At 51.1% G+C, this 19350-nt stretch overlaps 7 protein-coding genes across 7 annotated transcripts; 6 read left to right on the top strand and 1 right to left on the bottom strand.

The window, feature by feature from the left end:
• Positions 1-1187: 1187 nt before the first annotated feature.
• On the top strand, positions 1188-2054 carry LCP9604111_4495 (uncharacterized protein; the record flags this gene model as incomplete). Its single annotated transcript, XM_039072200.1, has 2 exons — positions 1188-1621; positions 1709-2054. 2 exons carry the CDS (start codon positions 1188-1190, stop codon positions 2052-2054), a joined length of 780 nt encoding a protein of 259 aa, XP_038929537.1.
• Positions 2055-2480: 426 nt separating this feature from the next.
• On the bottom strand, positions 2481-4499 carry LCP9604111_4494 (WD40 repeat domain-containing peptidylprolyl isomerase; the record flags this gene model as incomplete). The annotated part of the gene is made up of 3 exons (XM_039072199.1): positions 2481-3916; positions 3970-4344; positions 4427-4499. The coding sequence occupies 3 exons, from the start codon at positions 4497-4499 to the stop codon at positions 2481-2483; spliced, it is 1884 nt and encodes a 627-aa protein (XP_038929536.1).
• Positions 4500-4730: 231 nt separating this feature from the next.
• Positions 4731-6520, top strand: LCP9604111_4493 (chaperonin-containing T-complex subunit CCT2; the record flags this gene model as incomplete). The annotated part of the gene is made up of 4 exons (XM_039072198.1): positions 4731-4733; positions 4804-4961; positions 5030-6404; positions 6461-6520. 4 exons carry the CDS (start codon positions 4731-4733, stop codon positions 6518-6520), a joined length of 1596 nt encoding a protein of 531 aa, XP_038929535.1.
• A 915-nt stretch (positions 6521-7435) lies between these two features.
• On the top strand, positions 7436-8924 carry LCP9604111_4492 (glycoside hydrolase family 76 protein; the record flags this gene model as incomplete). Its single annotated transcript, XM_039072197.1, has 3 exons — positions 7436-7526; positions 7583-8277; positions 8328-8924. 3 exons carry the CDS (start codon positions 7436-7438, stop codon positions 8922-8924), a joined length of 1383 nt encoding a protein of 460 aa, XP_038929534.1.
• Positions 8925-9955: 1031 nt separating this feature from the next.
• On the top strand, positions 9956-13425 carry ireA (bifunctional endoribonuclease/protein kinase IRE1; the record flags this gene model as incomplete). The annotated part of the gene is made up of 2 exons (XM_039072196.1): positions 9956-12915; positions 12969-13425. The coding sequence occupies 2 exons, from the start codon at positions 9956-9958 to the stop codon at positions 13423-13425; spliced, it is 3417 nt and encodes a 1138-aa protein (XP_038929533.1).
• A 521-nt stretch (positions 13426-13946) lies between these two features.
• LCP9604111_4490 (uncharacterized protein) lies at positions 13947-17044 on the top strand (the record flags this gene model as incomplete). The annotated part of the gene is made up of 2 exons (XM_039072195.1): positions 13947-14185; positions 14263-17044. 2 exons carry the CDS (start codon positions 13947-13949, stop codon positions 17042-17044), a joined length of 3021 nt encoding a protein of 1006 aa, XP_038929532.1.
• Positions 17045-17551: 507 nt separating this feature from the next.
• LCP9604111_4489 (putative formaldehyde dehydrogenase) lies at positions 17552-19106 on the top strand (the record flags this gene model as incomplete). The annotated part of the gene is made up of 5 exons (XM_039072193.1): positions 17552-17571; positions 17620-18652; positions 18701-18838; positions 19004-19011; positions 19070-19106. 5 exons carry the CDS (start codon positions 17552-17554, stop codon positions 19104-19106), a joined length of 1236 nt encoding a protein of 411 aa, XP_038929531.1.
• Positions 19107-19350: the final 244 nt, after the last annotated feature.

The following is a 19350-nucleotide window of genomic DNA, read 5'->3' as shown; positions in this document are numbered from 1 at the left end:
CCGACGCTCTTAGCCTCGGCAATGACCTTCTCTATGGTATTGTTGACAAACGTGTAGATAGTCTCTTTATCAGCCTCGTTCTTCTACTAGCAAGAAATGTGCAAAAGGTGAAGAGGGCCAGATAAGCCAGTGAGTCCGAGAGGGTTACTACCGTAGTTCTTCATATTTTCTAATATAGGCTCGGTAATTCCCTTACCTCAGAGATTATCGAGTAGTTAGTTAGTTAGTTAACTAGGATTCGCGATTACCTAAAAGGTCTACCGCCAGTCCTTCCCTTCGGTAATAAAGCCCCTAATAACTGGTCCTAGATTCTAGATACAGTTAAAGAATTTTTCGGTGGAATATCACCCTAGTGCTGATCTTTCAAGCCTCAACGAGACGATCAGTATACCACAAAGACAATGAAACCTCTCTGCTCCGTATCTAGCTAAGTACCTGTACGATTAACCGCAGATTCATCGCATTATTCCAAGTATCGACTGCCGATCGTGGTGGGCCCTTGTTTGGAGTTAATGAAAGACGGATGAGTTACAGGTTAGTAAATTATATTAGAAGGGAATAGGCAAGTAAATAACTCGATCCTATATAACTACTTCGAGTACATCGCACATTGTACTCCGTACAGCAGCAGAATATACATATAGTTACTCCTTGCATAGGAAGTAGTTAGCGCCAATAGCTCATTCCATAGAAACTAACCTTGAGAACCAGCCGAGCATTAACCTAATATCGGACCTGGCAGACGTCAGAATGCGACAAGGTAGAATGTGAGGTTTCCACGGTCCGTTTGCGGAAATTAAAAAACGCATGCGATGCCATGTACAGGTACAGTACTACAGTACTACGATACTACTTTATAAGGTAATTAAAAGAGATTAAAGAAGCAAAAGAAATTAACCAAACCGATCCGACCAATCAAACCCGCGGATTTCCCCTCGAGAGCCATAAAAAATCAAAGAAAAAGACCAAAAAGCCGAATCCGGAATCGTTCGGGCCCCGACTAGACCCAAAACCATCTTCGTCTCGTTTTCCTGGTCTTTCGGGCGACTCTTCTCTCTTTCACCTATGCAACAATGGACTAAGACATCCTATCCAGACATCTAATCGAGCCTCAGGGACGGCTCTCACTTCCACATTCGCTACTCACCCCTCATTAAAATAGAGAACTCGAAAACATCACTCTCACCATGTCACTCACTACGCGCCTCTCATTCCTCTTCCTCGCCCTTATCGCCCTCACAATCTCAGCCTTAGCCGCCGACACCATCCTCCCCGCAGCAGCCTCCAGCAAATTCCCACAATGCGGCCTGACTTGCACCACCCTGACAAGCGCGCAGACCTCCTGTGAATCAGGCGAAGCCTCCACCTGGACCTCATGCTTCTGCCAGTCATCCCTACTCACCGGCCTCAAAACCTCCGGCAGCATCTGCCCCTCCTGCAGCGCCGCAGACCAAACCACTCTCTCAACCTGGTACGTCGACTACTGCAACTCCGGCGGCAAGGATACAACCGGCACTGCCACCACCACAACCAAATCCTCAACCGACGCAACCTCTACTTCGACTTCCACCTCCAGCGCAACCACAAACACAACCTCCACAGCGGACACGAAGAAGTCATGGTATGTTTGATCCCCAACACCGCAGCGCAAATTAGAATCGTAACTGCACCATCCAGACCAATCACTAAATAAATCCCCCCTAAATAGGTGGAGTACCCACTACCGCTGGATCATCATGCTCATCGTGCTGGTCATCGGGTTTAGCACCATCGCCGTACTCGGCGTATGGTTCAAGCGCCGCTACGATGCTAAACGGCCCAATCTCTACCACGGTGGCGGCAGCAGCTTCTTGACTGCTGCTTCCCCGCCCGGTCCGCGCGATGCCGCCTGGGCTGTCCCGGTGCCGGTGCAGACCACCGCCCTTGGTGCCGACTCCTTGGCTAGTAGCTCGCGCTCTACGATGGCGAAGACTAGCACCCCGGTGCCTGGGGCTCGCACGCGATTGACAAAGGTCGACCAGAGCTCTGGGGATTTGGAGATTCGGCAGGTTTAAAATCTGTTTTGGTTCACTTCTTATTTTGGATCTTTGGGTTTCTTATGTCCTTTTCTTGTCCTTGATTTTTTTTTTGTTTTCGCAATGCGCTACTTCTATACCATGCTACCTGGCCATGGTTGCATTTCTTGGTGTTTGGTGCGGATAATGGGCTTCATGCTGTGTTTTTGTTCTTGTTGGTTTTGCGCCCCTTTTCTCTCTCTTTCTTTTCCTTCCTTTCTTTTCTTGGGCTTTTGTCCTAAAAATAGGCGGAGTCGACTTCTGCCGACGACTGTGTCGATTCTCTTTCTACGGTCATATTCGCCATTTTTTTTCAACCTGTCTGACCAAGTGACTGTGTACATAGTACAACGCACGCGGGCATTTCATGATTCCTTATACACATATTTTGTAATACAACGCCTAGATTCCACCCGGGCCGATATATCACGAGATACTAATACTAACTATCTTAATATCAACCTCCGGCTTCTCCTTATGCGTCCGCACATTTTCGATCTTATGCACGATATCCAAGCCCTGCACCGCACGTCCAAAGACAGTGTGCTTATTATCCAGCCACGGCGTCTTCTCCGTGGTGATGAAGAACTGACTAGCGTTGGTATTAGGCCCGGCATTGGCCATCGAGAGCGTATACGGCTTATCGTGCTTGAGAACGGAGAACTCGTCGGCAAATTCCCCGCCCCAGATAGACTCTCCACCCGTCCCGTCGCCTTGCGGGTCACCACCTTGGATCATGAATTTGCGAATCACACGGTGGAAGATCGTGTTATTGTAATAGCCATTCCGGGCGTGTGTGACAAAGTTCTCCACGGCCCGTGGCGCAGCCGAGGGATATAGGCGCAGGTGGATATCGCCGAAAGTTGTGTGCAGGATTGCAGCAGTGCCGGTCTCGGCCGTTTTGGTGGCGGTTGGACCAGTGCCGGCCGCTGATTGGGTTGGCTTTTCGTTTTGGACGTCCCGAGTGGATTTCGAGATGTCTGTTTCGTTCGTGAACATGTAGAAGCGCACCTTGGCGAAGCCGGTGCAGAGGAGGATTGGGTCACGTTCTTCGGCTTGCTGGAGGAGCGGGTTGCTACTGGCTGCCATTGAGACGGTCACGATGCCTTTCCGTTGCGGTTGTCCTTGATACAATGCGAGATTCAGGGCTCGGAATGGCTCCTCGCGGCCGTAGACGCGGACTACGCGGTTTGTGTAGGTGTTGATACATTTCACGCCGTAAAGAGAGCCATAGAGGAGGAAGTGGCCGGATTCGTCGAAAGAAACGTTTACTTTGTTGCGCGTTCCTTCGTTTTCCAGTTCGCGCTCAACACCTAGGCGGCGCCCGAACTCTACTTCGTCCAGTTCGTACGGTGCTGTGCCGGCTTGCTGCATCTCCGTGATGGTGGTTATTGATTCGTCGTATGTGCGGTAAAGCTTCCCTGTTGCGAAGTCGAATACTCGAATCTGTCGGTCTGGGAAGGAGACCGTGGCGAAGTGTTTGCCGGATGGGGAGATTGTGATGGCTGTCGGAACGGATTTGGCTTTCTTAAATGCGAAGAGATTTGTTGAGGATTTGAAGTCGAAGACATTGTCGGGTTTCTCGAAAGATCCGTCTCCGGCTCTCCAATATTCGATCATTCCTGTTTCATCGGCTGAGACGACACAGTCGAAGGCGTTGTTGAATGCCAGCGAAACCACCGGGCTGCGGTGGATCGACTTCAAAGTGTGCAAAGGTTCGGGATTTTCGCCACGTCCATCGAATACTTGAATCGTATTACTTGACTCGTCTGTTACGGCTAGCAGGGGCAGCGAGGCCCCACGCGGGTGTACCCAGCAAACACATCGAGGTACAAAGTCTAGTGTATACATCGCCAAGAGATCTGTCCATGTTAGTAAGTCATTAGACCGGGAGAGCAACAATTATTGAACCTACCAAATGTAATAACATCGAAAATCTTCACTGTCTTGTCTATTCCCGCTGTTGCGAAACTGCGGCCGTCGGCGCTGACAGATACGCCCCGAATCTCGCCTGGGTGAGCAAGGAATTCCTTCACGAACTCGATGCCTTCTGCCATCTTCTTCCAGAACTTGACATATCCATCGACGGAGGAAGTGATCACAAAGTCCGTATAGGGGGCAACCGTCACAAACGACAATTGGTCCTTGTGCATAAGGGACTTGGAGTACCGTGCGGAGACTGGTAGAGCATTGATGTAGACTTTCTCAAAAGGAAGCTTGCGCCGCTTCTTCTTTGGGGCGACCTCCGAGGGCAGCGCAGGGCCGAAATCATCGTCAGAAGAGTCACCACCTAACAATCGCATACAGTTAGTATCTCTTGCGTTCCGTTCGAGGGAGCGGTCTGAACGGTGTCCATGAGGCAGGGGACTCACTGTTCTCAGCCTCGACAGCAGAATGAGGCCGCTTGTTCGCAGCAGCCGGAGCGAGTTTGCCAGAGTCAGCCATTGTCGACACTGACAGAAACAAGGTCAATCCCAGCGAAAGGGATCGTCACGACAAGAAAGGAATCGTCTAGAGGTATCGCAGGCGGTGATGGAGTGCAGCCAATCAGAAGCTCGGGCCAATCGTGCGGCAACTTTTCTCCTTTCCCACCCCACTTGTTGACAGGAGAAGTCGATTCAACCTCTCCAGCAAGACATTTGATCTTTGGTCGATTGCCTTATTCAGCTGGTCATTATGGTACGCTATTCCCAACTCGCTAGAGCGTGGAAAATATGTGTTCGCACTGGCTCACCTCTACCCCTCCTAGGCATCTTTTGGCAATCCCACACAGATCTTTGGTGACGATGTCATCGAAGAGAAGGGCGAAAATGCCCGTCTCTCAGCTTTTGTCGGTGCTATCGCCGTCGGAGACCTTGTGAAGAGCACACTTGGTCCCAAGGGAATGGACAAAATCCTACAATCTGCGTATGTGGTGGAGTTGTCGATGATCATTTGATATAACCCCGGAATTACTGACATGGCTGTTCTCACAGGTCGACAGGAGAAATCCTGGTGACGAACGACGGTGCTACGATTCTTAAGTCCATCGCTTTGGATAACGCTGCGGCTAAGGTTCTGGTCAATATCTCTAAGGTGCAGGACGATGAGGTGGGTGATGGAACCACATCAGTTACCGTTCTGGCCGCCGAGTTGTTGCGTGAGGCCGAACAACTTGTTGCCAAGAAGATTCACCCCCAGACTATTATCGAGGGTTACCGGATAGCTAGCAAGGCTGCTCTCGCCGCGCTCGAGGCTACGGCGGTCGACCGCAGCACTGACCCCGAGGCTTTCCGTAAGGACTTGCACGCCATTGCCCGCACAACGCTCAGCTCCAAGGTTCTGTCGCAAGATCGGGACCAATTCGCCAAGTTGGCTTGCGAGGCCGTTCTGCGTCTCAAGGGATCCACCGACCTCTCTCACATCCAGATTATCAAGAAGGCCGGTGGAAAGCTGAGCGATTCATACCTCGATGAGGGTTTCATTATGGACAAGAAGGTCGGTGTGAATCAGCCCAAGCGGTTGGAGAACGCCAAGATCTTGGTCGCCAATACAGCCATGGACACAGATAAGGTCAAGATTTTCGGCGCACGAGTCAAGGTCGAGTCGACCGGCAAGCTTGCCGAGTTGGAGAAGGCAGAACGCGAGAAGATGCGCCAAAAGGTTGAGCGCATCAAGGCACACGGTATTAACTGCTTCGTTAACCGTCAGCTCATTTACAACTGGCCCGAGCAGCTGTTCACCGAGGCGGGTATCATGTCCATCGAGCACGCCGATTTCGACGGCATCGAGCGCCTGGCCCTTGTTACTGGCGGTGAGATCGCTTCCACCTTCGACCACCCCGATCAGGTCAAGCTGGGTGCGTGTGATCTGATCGAGGAAGTGATCATTGGTGAGGATACCCTGATCAAGTTCTCCGGTGTGGCTGCTGGTCAGGCCTGCACCATTGTGCTGCGCGGTGCTACCGAGCAGCTTCTCGACGAGGCCGAGCGTTCGCTCCACGATGCTCTGGCCGTTCTCTCGCAGACCGTCAAGGATCCCCGTGTGACACTTGGCGGCGGCTGCGCCGAGATGGTGATGTCCAAGGCCGTGGAACAGGCGGCTCAGAATACGACCGGCAAGAAACAGCTTGCTGTCGACTCGTTCTCTCACGCTTTGAAGCAGCTGCCTACCATTCTGGCCGACAACGCTGGTCTGGATTCCAGCGATCTGGTGACTCGTCTGCGCTCGGCCATCAACAACGGTATGACCAGCTCCGGTCTTGACCTGTTGACGCCCGGTGGTGGTATTGCAGATATGCGTGAGCTTGGTGTGGTGGAGGCTTATAAGTTGAAGAAGGCGGTGGTTTCGTCTGCCTCAGAGGCAGCCGAGGTATGTCACTCACCTGTTTTTTATTTCTATGGGGAATACGCGCTGACTTTATTTAGCTTCTCCTGCGGGTGGACAACATCATCCGTGCGGCTCCTCGCCAACGTAACCGGATGTAATGGACACGATTCTGATGACATGGATGAATTCATCTCTATAGTCTTTCTATGAAGGAACTAAAAAAATGTGCAATAGAAGTCAACTAAGTACATGATCTATCCATCTAGCCATTTTTGTAGTCTGCCAAGTAGATATATTACACCCTAGATATGACCACGGTCTCACTATTGTAAAGTCTATCATCGAGAGAGTTAAGGGAACCCTACAACAGGCCTGCATATGGTGAGCACAACTCTCATACTCATATGAACTATTCCAAGGTTTAAAGTATACACCTTACGTCTTGTTGATGTGCCTTTCGGGCTGGACCTGAACAATAAGGCACCGGTTCCCGAAGCGGCAGACTCAAAGCGGTGACTTCAGTTCGGACCCTTAGCCAAGGCAATTGTCCGCTTTTGATTCTTTATAGTAATATATCCTCGTGCAGTTAGAGATCGACATTGTCTGGTCAAAACACGTTGTACTTTGTAGGTACACCATGATCAATTGCAAATATCAAGGGGTTGTCTCGCTAAGCTTAATGTTTCATTTCGTTACTGCAGGGCCAGATTTGCCGCCAGGAACTGAGTCTAACCGTCATCGTTTTAGGTTCAGGGACAGTCGACCAGCAATTCAGCAATTTGGTAATTCTATACTTCCTATTGTTAGAGGTGAAGTGCAGAATGTAGATTCAATATATAAAATGCATAGAATCTATAGAATATAATAATCGTAAGAATGTTCATACTTGTGGAAGTTAAAATAACTCAACATTCTTAGACGGAGCCAGCCCACTGTACCAGGGACTGTAACCCCCGGGCTGCCGGTTACCCCGTCATCTTTTCTTAGCCACCTTTACTTTCTCTCCAAACTTCTATTTCCTTGATTCAACTCCCTTATGCCACTGGCTTTTACGCTCGTTTGAGATCCCACATATGATTTTGTCCAAGTGGCTGGCCACTCTACTGGGTGGCGCGTTCGCCGTCCAGGGTGCCCTCGCTATCGATGTGAACCTCGATGACGAGAGTACGTTCTCCCCCCCTTCGATCGCATTCATTATCTAATTCAGTAACTTCTCTCAGCCTCCCTGAAAAATGCGGCCAAAACAGTCGCCACCACGATGATGGATTTCTACAATGCTCGCGACTCCAAGGACATCCCTGGTAAATTCGATGGCACTTGGTGGGAGGGCGGTTCCATGTTCATGACCCTTATCATGTACTGGTTCGTGTCCGGGGACAGCCAGTTCAACGACGCCGTTCAGGACGGAATGTATTTCCAGAAGGGTGACGACAATTTCTTCCCGAGCAACTATAGTCAGTACCTGGGCAACGACGATCAGGTCTTTTGGGGTCTCGCTGCTATTACCGCCGCGGAATTCAACTACCCTGAAAGAGATGGCGAACCATCCTGGGTATCTCTCGCACAGGGTGTCTTCAACACCCAGTACCCCCGATGGGATACGAGCAGCTGCCACGGTGGTATGCGCTGGCAGATTTGGCCGTACCAGGATGGTTACCTTACGAAGAACGCGATTTCGAACGGAGGACTGTTCCAACTTTCGGCCCGCCTCGCCCTCTACACCGGAAATAAGACATATGCTGACTGGGCTGAACGCATTTGGGATTGGAGTGCTACCACCCCGCTGCTCAAGGAGAAGAACTGGAACATCGCCGATACTACCACCTGCGGCACGCAGTGCACGGATCATGGCGATTACCAGTGGACCTACAACTATGCCACCTATATCAGTGGTGCCGCCTACATGCACAACTACGTATGTCCTGTCTTGCTGCCTAAGAATGGTTGATACTAACCTCGGACTAGACTAATGGCACTGAAACGAAATGGAAGGATGGTGTTGTGGGCCTCATCAAGACCTCCCAGCAGTTCTACCCGACCACAGGATTTAATGGAGACGGTGGCCAAATTCTTTGCGAGATCACCTGCGAAGCCGGCGGTAATTGTGATCGCAACCAAATTACCTTCAAGGCCTATTTCGCCAACTGGCTTGGAATGTTGACTACAATCGTCCCCGACACCTACGACTTGATCTTCCCTCAGCTGAGAACCTCAGCCCAGGCCGCTGCAAAGCAATGCTCGGGTGGTGATGACGGTGTACATTGTGGTATTCGCTGGTACAAGCAAGCCGCTTGGGACGGGACCAAAGGTCTGGAGCAACAGATGGCTGTGCTGGGTGTCCTGGCTGCCAATCTGATTCCGTTCAAGAACAAGGCGCCATTGAGTTTAACATCAGGTGGAACTTCCAAGAGTAACCCGACCGCTGGCACTAATACTTCGGACAATGATGTCCCTGTATTGAATACCATCGGTACCGGTGACCGTGCAGGTGCAGGCATCTTGACCGTCATCTTCGTCAGTGGCTGGGCTGTTGCTGTGACCTGGATGATCCGCGGCGGTTAAGGTCGTCTCACGCTTAATATCTACCATCTTTTCTTTCTTGGGAACATCCGATATCCCTTTTTTTTTGTTTTATAGTCCCTTTCTCTCCACATGCTTCTGTGGCCACATCCCTCTACACCTGTATTTATCTTGATCTTTCTTGTGTTTCCCTTTTCTTATTTCTTTTTTTTTTCCCTCCCCTTCACTGGCACTTCCGGCGTGTACTGCACGAAGACGGGGTTGTGGCGTTGGATGTGCTGCTTTGATTTACATAGTTCTTTTTTTTTAAAAAAAAATCTTTGGTGGTAATGGACTGATTCTTTCTTCATGAGACCCTTGAACGTAGTGTGCTGTCTCGCCCTTGATTGGTCTTAGCCCCCTGACGCTGCGCAGGGTGACCCACCTTGCTCAAAGGCTTCAATCTTCGTCATTAGCATGTGAAGATCCACGCTGACAGACTCGTCCCAAATGATCAATCCATAATTAGTACGCAGTAAGCAAGAACCGGGTATGTAAGGATGACTGGTACAAAACATAGAGGGTTCTATGTCACATCTATAAGCACGTATACAACATACGTTATATGGATTACGCCTATCAAGGGGCTCTCGAATGTTCTTATTGTTCTAGGCTACGCTGTATTGAGTGTAGATCGAAGGCGTGCGTGGACAAAGTACCGTACATTACCGTTACAGCAGTGGAGGCGGGAAATCCTGGTGACAGCCTGTAATGTACACGTGTATTACACACAATCTCTCTGCCTGCTCTCCAACCTCTCTCCTTTCATCCTTTCATCTCTTCAATATTGTGGCATCCTCGACAGTTCCATCCATCTCTTCATGCATTATCATTAGACTGAATTTCCTGCCATTTTCCATTTCGATCATTTGTGGGTTGGGGGATGATCCGCTACCCGGATACTCGACTCGCTCCACACTATCACTCGATCCATTAAACCTCTTCCCTTTCACATCGGCCCATGAGACGCCCCTACCCGCTTCGCTCCCTCGATCGTTCATCTACTATTCAATCTTTGTGCTGACAGCTCTACGATGCGGTGGCGGCTGCCGGGCGTCCGTTCGACACTCCCCGCCAGTGTCGCACTCCTTCTTCTCCCAGCTCTGGTCGCTCCGCTGCAGCAATCAGATGCCCATGACCCTATATCTCGCGTCTCTGTGCCACTAGCACAAGAGTCATCTAGACAAAATGCGGCCCATGTAGCCGCACCACCCATCGTGAAACCCAACGATGCGAGCGCCCTTGCTACTCTGGCTCTGGCAGGCTCCGGCCGCGCCGTTCGAGCCCCTCCTGTCCAAGCCAGCAGCACTGCTGCTGGTTTGGCTTCGCAGCTTCACGCGCGGTCCTTGCAGGACTGGGAGGTTGAGGATTTTGTGCTGCTGGCGACCGTCGACGGAACCATTCACGCCCGTGATCGTAAGACCGGGACTGCTCGCTGGGCCCTCGAGGTCCCGAGCAGTCCTGTGGTCGAAAGCATCTACCACCGAGCGAATCGTTCCAGTTTTGACGATACAGAACCGGAAGACGACTTTTTGTGGATCGTCGAGCCGAGCCAGGATGGCAGCCTATATATCTACAGCCCCGCCCCAGATGCCGGCTTGCAAAAGCTCGGCTTAACAGTGAAGCAGCTTGTTGACGAAACCCCTTATTCCGGCACCGACCCCGCCGTGACCTATACTGCCCGGAAGGAAACTACATTGTATACGATTGACGCCCGGACTGGCAGCATCCTGCGGGTGTTTAGTTCCCGTGGTCCAATTACCGCTGCACCTGAATGTCGGAAGGTGGACGGAGAAGATTTGGAATCTGATGAATGCGAGTCGACATCTGGCACTTTGGTTCTTGGTCGGGTTGAATATGCCGTTGCCATACAAAACACGGAGACGGGAGATCCAATTTGTACCTTGAAGTACTCCGAGTGGGCACCAAACAATCGTGATATGGACCTACAAAGCCAGTACTACAGGACGATGGATGAAAGTCACATTTACAGTATGCATGATGGCGTTGTACTGGGATTCGATCACTCGCGCATGGGTCGGCCTCGCTATACCCAGCGCTTTTCATCTCCTGTGGCGCGAGTCTTTGACGTGGTTCGTCCTGCCAACAAAGATACACCAGATGCCTCGACCCCGCTAGTCCTGCTCTCACAACCCAGCCAGCCACCGGATCCAGATTATGGATCCCTTAACGAGGAAAGGGACATGCGTGTATACATCGATTGCACTGAGGCGGGGGGCTGGTATGCCTTTTCGGAGGAAACCTATCCCCTAGCCACGGGCCGGGCTCCAATGGCTCAATGCTATGACAAAGACTTCTTCCGCCGGGGGCAAGCGCTTATGAGTCTGAGTGCGCGTCAGCAGCGGAATGCGTTGGCCGGTGTTCACTCTCTCACTGGCCCTCGTATAATCCGGCCAAATATTCCTAGAATCGCCGGATCGTCCACCTCTGAACTTTCCAATGACACACCACGAGATATCCTTCGCAGCCCTTCTGAGCTGGCTTTGCCTCCCGCCTTGCGCAATAGCGCCATCATTCGCAAGAGCTGGGACAATGCTTTGGATATTGTCGTGACGTTGATTTTACTGTTCATCTGCACCTTCATTTACTTCAACTCGCATCACATTCGCGATTTGGCAAAGCAGAAGTTGGACATCAAGAATATCATCAACTCGAATGATAAGCCTTCTCTCTCGACCCCTTCCACACCTCTTGTCGGCGGTGCCCCGGATATCAAGCGTTCATCTACACCAACCCAGGAAGTTCCAAACGTCACAGTGGACTTAGATTTAGAGGATGCATCACCGGAGGGCGCATTAACCCCCCGTGCTTCCCGAGAATACAATCCAGATTCCACCCTCCGGGTGCAGATTCGCGAGCCGTCACGTGGGCCTGGTGACGAGGATGCCGATGAGCCTGGAAAGCCAAAGAAAAAAACCCGCTATCGTGGATCTCGAGGAGGAAAGGCACACCGCCGTCGCAAGAAGCCTGGCAGTGAGGGTGATGGCCCCGAAGGAGCCGATCAGGCCGCCGAACAAGTCAACACCCTAGCCCCCCAGCCTCGACTTGAAACCGATGCACAGATGACCAGGACGATCTCGAACGAGATTATAGAGATGGATGGCGTGGTTCGCATAGGCCGGCTTCGGGTTTTCACTGATGTTGTGCTTGGACATGGCAGCCATGGCACTGTGGTTTACCGCGGTTCGTTCGACGGACGAGACGTCGCGGTCAAGCGTATGTTGATGGAATTCTATGACATTGCGTCCCATGAAGTGGGCCTATTGCAGGAAAGCGATGACCACCACAACGTGATCCGATACTTCTGCCGTGAACAAGCCACCGGGTTCCTGTATATTGGCCTCGAGCTTTGTCCAGCGTCTCTTCAGGATGTGATTGAGCGTCCTGCTAGCTACCCGGAACTAGTTCAAGCCGGCTTAGATCTGCCAGACGTACTGCGGCAGATTACACAGGGTGTCCGTTACTTGCACTCTTTGAAGATCGTCCACCGTGATTTGAAGCCGCAGAACATCCTCGTGGCTATGCCCCGTGGCCGCACTGTTTCGCGGTCATTGCGTCTCCTCATCTCGGATTTTGGCTTGTGCAAGAAACTCGAAGACAACCAAAGCTCGTTCCGGGCAACCACTGCTCACGCCGCTGGAACTTCCGGCTGGCGTGCCCCCGAGCTCCTGGTGGATGATGACGGCCCTATATCTCTTGCATCCCAGCATACCGAGTCTTCGGAGCCGGCTGTGGTGGACCCGCAGACCAACCGCCGCGCCACTCGGGCCATTGACATTTTCTCGCTGGGTTGTGTGTTCTACTACGTCTTGACTCGTGGCAGCCACCCATTCGACAAAAATGGCAAGTTCATGCGTGAAGCAAACATCGTCAAGGGCCAATTCGATTTGGAAGAATTAAGCCGCCTAGGCGACTACGCTTTCGAGGCGGATGATCTGATCCGCTCAATGCTGTCTCTAGACCCTCGGCAACGGTAAGCACTCTTCTTTGCGGAAACATACCCAACTTACTAACATGAATTTCTAGTCCTGATGCAAGCGCTGTATTAATGCACCCGTTCTTCTGGCCCCCATCAGACCGTCTCGCCTTCCTTTGTGATGTATCTGACCACTTCGAATTTGAGCCCCGCGAGCCTCCATCAGACGCACTGCTTTGTTTGGAATCAGTGGCCAAGCGAGTAATGGGTCCCGACATGGATTTCCTGCGCTCATTGCCGCGGGATTTCAAAGACAATCTCGGCAAGCAGCGCAAATATACCGGGGGGCGGATGCTGGATCTCCTGAGGGCTCTCCGCAACAAGCGCAATCACTACAACGATATGCCTGATCATCTTAAGGATAATATTGGTGGCTTGCCTGAAGGATATCTCAATTTCTGGACATACAGGTTCCCAAGTCTGTTGATGAGCTGTCATTCGGTCATTGTTGAGCTGGATTTAGCTCACAATGATCGCTTCCGGAGGTATTTTGTGCCTCCGGAATAGATCCATCTCTAGAGACATTATTTAAAAATCATATATGAAAATACTACAAGAATTTGTGTCTGTACTGTTCATCTATATTGTATGGAACTGCGCAGGAACCCGTAACCTTAGATTATAGACAGGACTTTAGGATACAACGAACAATAGCCTAGTATCCATGAATTATTATCTTCTTGCTCTTCTCATTTAAATTAGCAGATGTGTTTTATAGATAGTCACGGCAGATAACTAGTACACTAGTTAAGTGGAGCTGGACAATTACTACTTCGCGTCAGTTTCTTCCGCTTTTCTTCTCCCTCCCACCCACTCACCCTGCACCATTCCGTTTGGTGTTTGGCACCTTGTCTCTTTGAGAGGACATGTGTGTCTGATAAATTTGTCTTTGCTAATTTGCTCCCTACCATTAATTGCCCCTCCCCAGCTCTACCGGCTTTTATTGACCTCCCTCCCTCACGCGCCATTGCTCCAATCACAACCATTAGCTGCATATTCATCTACTGCCTATTCTATTATCTGGCGCAATGGTGTTCCTCCGACTCTCAATTAAAGTCTTCCCGCCGGATCAGCTGAACTCGAGCTCCAGCTACGGCAGGACCTTCCCTGGCGCACGAAAGACTACCAACAATGTCTCCAACCAGGAACCGACATTGAAGAAACCCGGTGTCTTCTTGCTTGTCCTTGAGCACCCTGAAGAGGTTTCGCTCGGTGGACTTGCGGACATGATTCAAGAGCATTGGGGAAAGCTCCACCCAGAGCTGGAGTGAGTGTTCATATACTTGATGAGAAACTTATCTAGTCTGTCGAAATTTGGTTGCTAACATTGTTGTTGGTTGATAGATCGCTTTCGATTAAGAAGATTCTCGACGATACAAAGGAGGACCTCGATCTTTATCCCGACTTGACTGTTGCTGATGTCTGGGTCGACTACGGGAAAGCTCGCGCCGATGGCCTTGACCAGCGTGGCTCCGTTCGCGTTCTTCAAAAGCCTGCCGCGGCTGCCCCGGAGCGATTCCCCTCTGTCGAGCAGGATTGGGATGCTGCTATTGTTGCCTACAAACGCAAGCGCGCCATGGAGGCTAAGAAGGAAGCCATGGAAGCCCAATTCCCTGCCATCCAGGAAGAAGATGAGGAGAGCAACGGCCAACCCTCGCGCGGTCACTCTCAATATCTTTCCCAGGATCAAATGCAATGGGAACATTCGCCTGGATCGCCCAATAATCTCCCTCGTGCCTCAGCTCGGAAGTCACCTGTTGAGCACCGCAATCGCGATTTACCTCTTTCTTCTGTTGAAACCGGCAACCGCTCTACCCCTCAGCTACCAGCGAAGTCTGTAGGCCCTACAATTGCTGGAACGCCGCCTCCCAGGCACGAAAGTGAGGAGCTGGGCGAGTCTCCATCACCAGCCGAACGACGAGCATCCAGCGCCAGATCCCAGCCTACAGCTGCACCTGTAGCTGCTGGGTCACCACTGCAACCTAATCCGCAAAAGCTCGTAAAGTTACCCATTGCGAGTAGTACAGCTAAGCGAACAATCACGCAAATCCCTGACGACGCTGAATCCCCACCCATGTCGTCTGCGCCTAACCATATCATCCCCCACCAACAAACACAATCTACCAAGGAAGCTACCGCGAGCTCGAGTGACGTGGCACCAGAGTCTGCTCCGCAACGTAACGTGAAAATACCATCCAAGTCGGACATGACCAATGGAGTCAACGCACAAGGGCATCTGGCGACAATGGCTAAGATTGTATCCCACCCGCAGAAATCTCAAGCGGAAACTGTGATCGAGACCTCTAGTGAGGAGTCGGACGAAGGGGAGAGTGACAGCGAGGATGACAAGGTCGAAGCGGAGAAAAAGAAGAACGCCGAGCAGGATCAGAGGAAAACAGGATATCAGACTATCTCTGACACTTCTGACACTTCTGATAGCTCTGATAACTCTGATAGTTCTGATAGCTCTGATAGCTCTGATAGCTCTGATAGTTCTGATAGCTCTGATAGCTCTGAGTCCGAGTCTGACTCGGACTCTGATGCCAGCGAAGAGAATGGACCTATCACGTCTCAAATTGATAACTCGAATCCGATCACTGGGGATGTGATTGATCTAGAGGGCGATTCACAGATGGAAGAGCCTGTGATACCCGGGAGCTTCCAGTCCTCAGATCTGGATCTCGCGATGTCAACAACAAATGGTACAACCCATGAGAATCGATCTCGCAAGCGAAAGCAGGCCTCCGAAGAGCCAACGTCGGTCAAAGAAGCTCGCCAAGGACAGGCCCATCCCTCGACGCGGCCAACATCTACCCCTCCTGTGTCCGTGCCCGCGGCCATTGTGGCCTCTGAACAGGCTCGGCAGTCCCCATCGAAACCGCCACCTGCCCAAACGAGTCCACTTCGCAGACGATCCCGTGCGCCTTCTTTCTCGAGTCCAGCTCGACAAGCCAGTGTTCGAGAGGAGAACAAAGCGCCTCCTAAGCCTCCTCGATCTGGAATTGGGCTGGGAATTACGCAGAGCCCTCCTAGCAAGCAGCCCGTCAGCCTACAGGATTCAAACGTAACACCTACCCAGCAGTCACTCGGTGGGCCGCTTTTCCCAAGTGGCAAAGTTTCTGTTACTGATGAGTCTTCTTTGACTGCTGTTAACAAACATACCCCTGCGATTGCCAGAACAAAAAAGCTGCAATCCGCTATCCGTGGTAAGGATTCCCCGGCAACGGAGAGGCGATCCGTGTCTTTCGCCGAAGGAGAGGAACTTGCTTCTAGCTTGAATCCTGCTCCACGCTCCACTCCGCGCGAGACTGCGATCAGCACATCCACCTCCATTACCAACAACCCTAGCCCACGGAAGGCTACACATAAGGCAAAGTCTACTCTACAGACGCCCACGCCCAATGCTAAATCTACTCCGGGAACACCTTCGACCTCCAAATTTAGCCAAGTCACGCCTAAGACCAATAACGATAACCAAACACCCAAACCCGCTTCCGGGCATGTTCAGGAAATACCATCCAGTAGTCAAGTGGTCTACCCGCTCGGCGTTGATATCGACCAGTTGACCCGGGAAATTGAGATCGAAAAGAAGGCTAAGGCACAGTCTAGGGCCGAGGAGACAAAACAAAAGAAAAAGGAAAGGGAGGAGGAAGAAGAAATAAAGCGCAAGCTTGGGAAAGCCTTTGATCCCCAGCTTACTTTCATTTTAACTGAGATGCAGGAACTCTTGCAGAAATTAGCCAACTCTAGGCTCGCAATGGTTAAGCGAAAGTCGCTCCGCGACCGACTTGAACCCTTGCGTAATGAACTGAAAGCCTGTGAACAGAAGCTGGAGGCGCAAAAGTCCACACCTCGGGCAGTTGTTGCAAAGAAAACGAATCCAACACTCAAGGATATCCTTAGCAGCCAACAACAGGAAATGGCTGCTAAGCTGCGACCTGAGCCGAAGTCTGCCCGAGATCGCCCCAGTAATGTATACGAGGTGCCTAGCTCCGGCAAATCTGAGTCTGGCGATGATAGCAGGAGCGAGAGTGATTCGGGGGACATTATGGCCAGCGGCCAGTTAACCAAACTGCCCAAGTCCTTTGCTCAGCGGGCGAATAAAGATGCCGGTTCTTCTTTTTAAGATATCCTATTTTCTTTTCGCATGAATACGATGCATTGACTTGTTATCCCTGCCAACATCGAAATGATCCTGTACATTGTTCTCACCAGTGTATGTATGAGATTGAACCAATGCTGAACAAATGTACTTTTAAATTTAAATAGTGTGGTTAAAGCCAGTTGAGATCGAGATACCCTAACTGCAATGTTATTGACTCTATACTGATCTTTGCCTTAACCGTTAGGTGTTGATAGCCGGCCTTAGTTTCCGGCTCGGATATGTCTTCTGAAAAACCATAGGACCGAGAAATCAGATGACCATTCATGGCAACTCTATGACTTTCTGGCCACTCCTGGTGGCATCATCTTGATGTTAATTTGCCATTGCTCCAAGTCTACCATAGCTCAATCTTCAACAATTGGAGCAAACGACTATACGTCGACAGTATCAACAGCCAGTCAATAAGTCCCCTCGATACTCATTCGAACTAATATTTTTCGAGTTGGCAATTGACTACTACTCACAACTATGGCGGCCATAATGCCCAGGTAAGAAATGCCTCCGCACACAGCCAGCCTCAATCTAATACAACGCAGCACGGCATACACGCCGCACCCCACGGAAGTGATGAAGGCAGCGCAGTGGATGGGCACACGAAAAATCGAAGTGGGACTCGTACCCAAGCCCAAGGTCACCGACCCCAGCGATGCCATAGTCCAAATCACCCACTGCACGATCTCCGGTTCCGACATCCACCTCTACGAAGGCGAGCTCAAAGACGCAATGGAAAAAGGGGACATTCTCGGCCAAGAAGCCCTCGGCATTGTAGAAGAGGTCGGACCGGACGTTAAGACCCTCAAACCCGGTGACCGGGTCATCATCCTACCCGTCATCTCATGCGGCACCTGCAGTTATTGCCAGCGACAGGAGTATTCGCTCTGCGACAACACAAACCCATCCCCGGATACGGAATCCACGTACGGCCACCGACTCGGCGGGAAGCTGGGCTACAGCCGGCTGTGTGGCGGGTATCCAGGCGACCAGGCGGAATACTGCCGCGTGCCGCATGCCGACTTATCGTGTGTCCGGGCGCCGGACGATGTCGATGCGCAGAAGCTACTGGGCTTGACGAACGTCGTGACTACCGCTTGGCATGCGCTGGAATTGGCTGAGGTGCAGGATGGCGATGTGGTGGGGGTATGGGGCTGTGGGCCTATTGGCCTCGCTACGCAGCGACTGGCGAAGCTCCGTGGGGCGAAAAAGGTCTATGCCATGGATAAGGATGCGGCGCGACTCCAGATCGCAGAGGACTTTGGCATGATTCCGGTTAATGTGGATGGGCATCCGGACGTGGCGGAGTATATTCTGTCGCTTCAGAACCACGGCCTTGATCAGTCTATTGAGGCTAGTGGGTATCGTACTTCGCAGGAACCTGAGTATTCGGCTATGCGGGCGATTGGGCTTGAGAGGGATAATAGTGATACATTATCGGCAATGATCAAGGCGACCCGTAAGGGTGGTAACGTAGCATTGGTTGGGGATTTCTTTTTCACGGCGCATGATTTCCCGATCGGGCCATTGATGCAGAAAGCTCTGACAGTCCGTGGAGGTCAAACGTGGCCGCAAAAGGTAGGTTTTCTTTTCTTCTGGTCTGAATTCATGACTGACCAGGCGCAGTATTATCCGTTCTTAATGGATCTGGTGGTGGAAGGTAAACTAGATACGTCGTGGATGTTCACGTATGTGGACGAATTCGAGAACATCGCAGAGATGTATCAGAAATTCTCGAAGCATGAGGTCCCAGGCAGACTGAAAGTGTGTCTAGTGACGGCCTTTGGACGCAGTCAACAGATGCAATCATACAGTGACCTACCAGTCATTCGCGGACTGGGTGATTATGAAGAATAGTCATCAAAAGAGTTTTAGCACTGATATAAAATAAGCATTGGCAACTCCAGAATACTTGATTGCACTCGATAGTCAGGGAGGTAAGTAATTGTCCATTTTAAACAAGTAGATTCTTATTCATATCAAGCAACGATCTAGTCTAGCGCTGGGTGACGAAATGATGCCTGAGGATTAAGGCTACAAGCCAAGATGCAAGCATGACAGACACTACAAACACTACAAACACTGCAAACATTGCAAACACTACAAAAAGACCATGGAGATAAGGGACACCCCTAATCGCCGATACCTCCTTTACGCTCGGGGTCGGGATGGATATTCAGCGAGGCTCCACTCAGACTCAATTATTGTCGTCGTAAACCGTTTCAAAACCTGAATTGGAGTATTTGAAGATAATATCTATCCGTGTACTCCGTACG

The sequence above is a fragment of the Penicillium roqueforti genome (assembly GCF_015533775.1).
Source record: "Penicillium roqueforti strain LCP96 04111 chromosome Unknown scaffold_09, whole genome shotgun sequence".
In the NCBI taxonomy this organism is placed as follows: domain Eukaryota; kingdom Fungi; phylum Ascomycota; class Eurotiomycetes; order Eurotiales; family Aspergillaceae; genus Penicillium; species Penicillium roqueforti.
The sequence above is the reverse complement of the archived record's forward strand: the minus strand, read 5'-3'. Positions and strand labels throughout refer to the sequence as shown.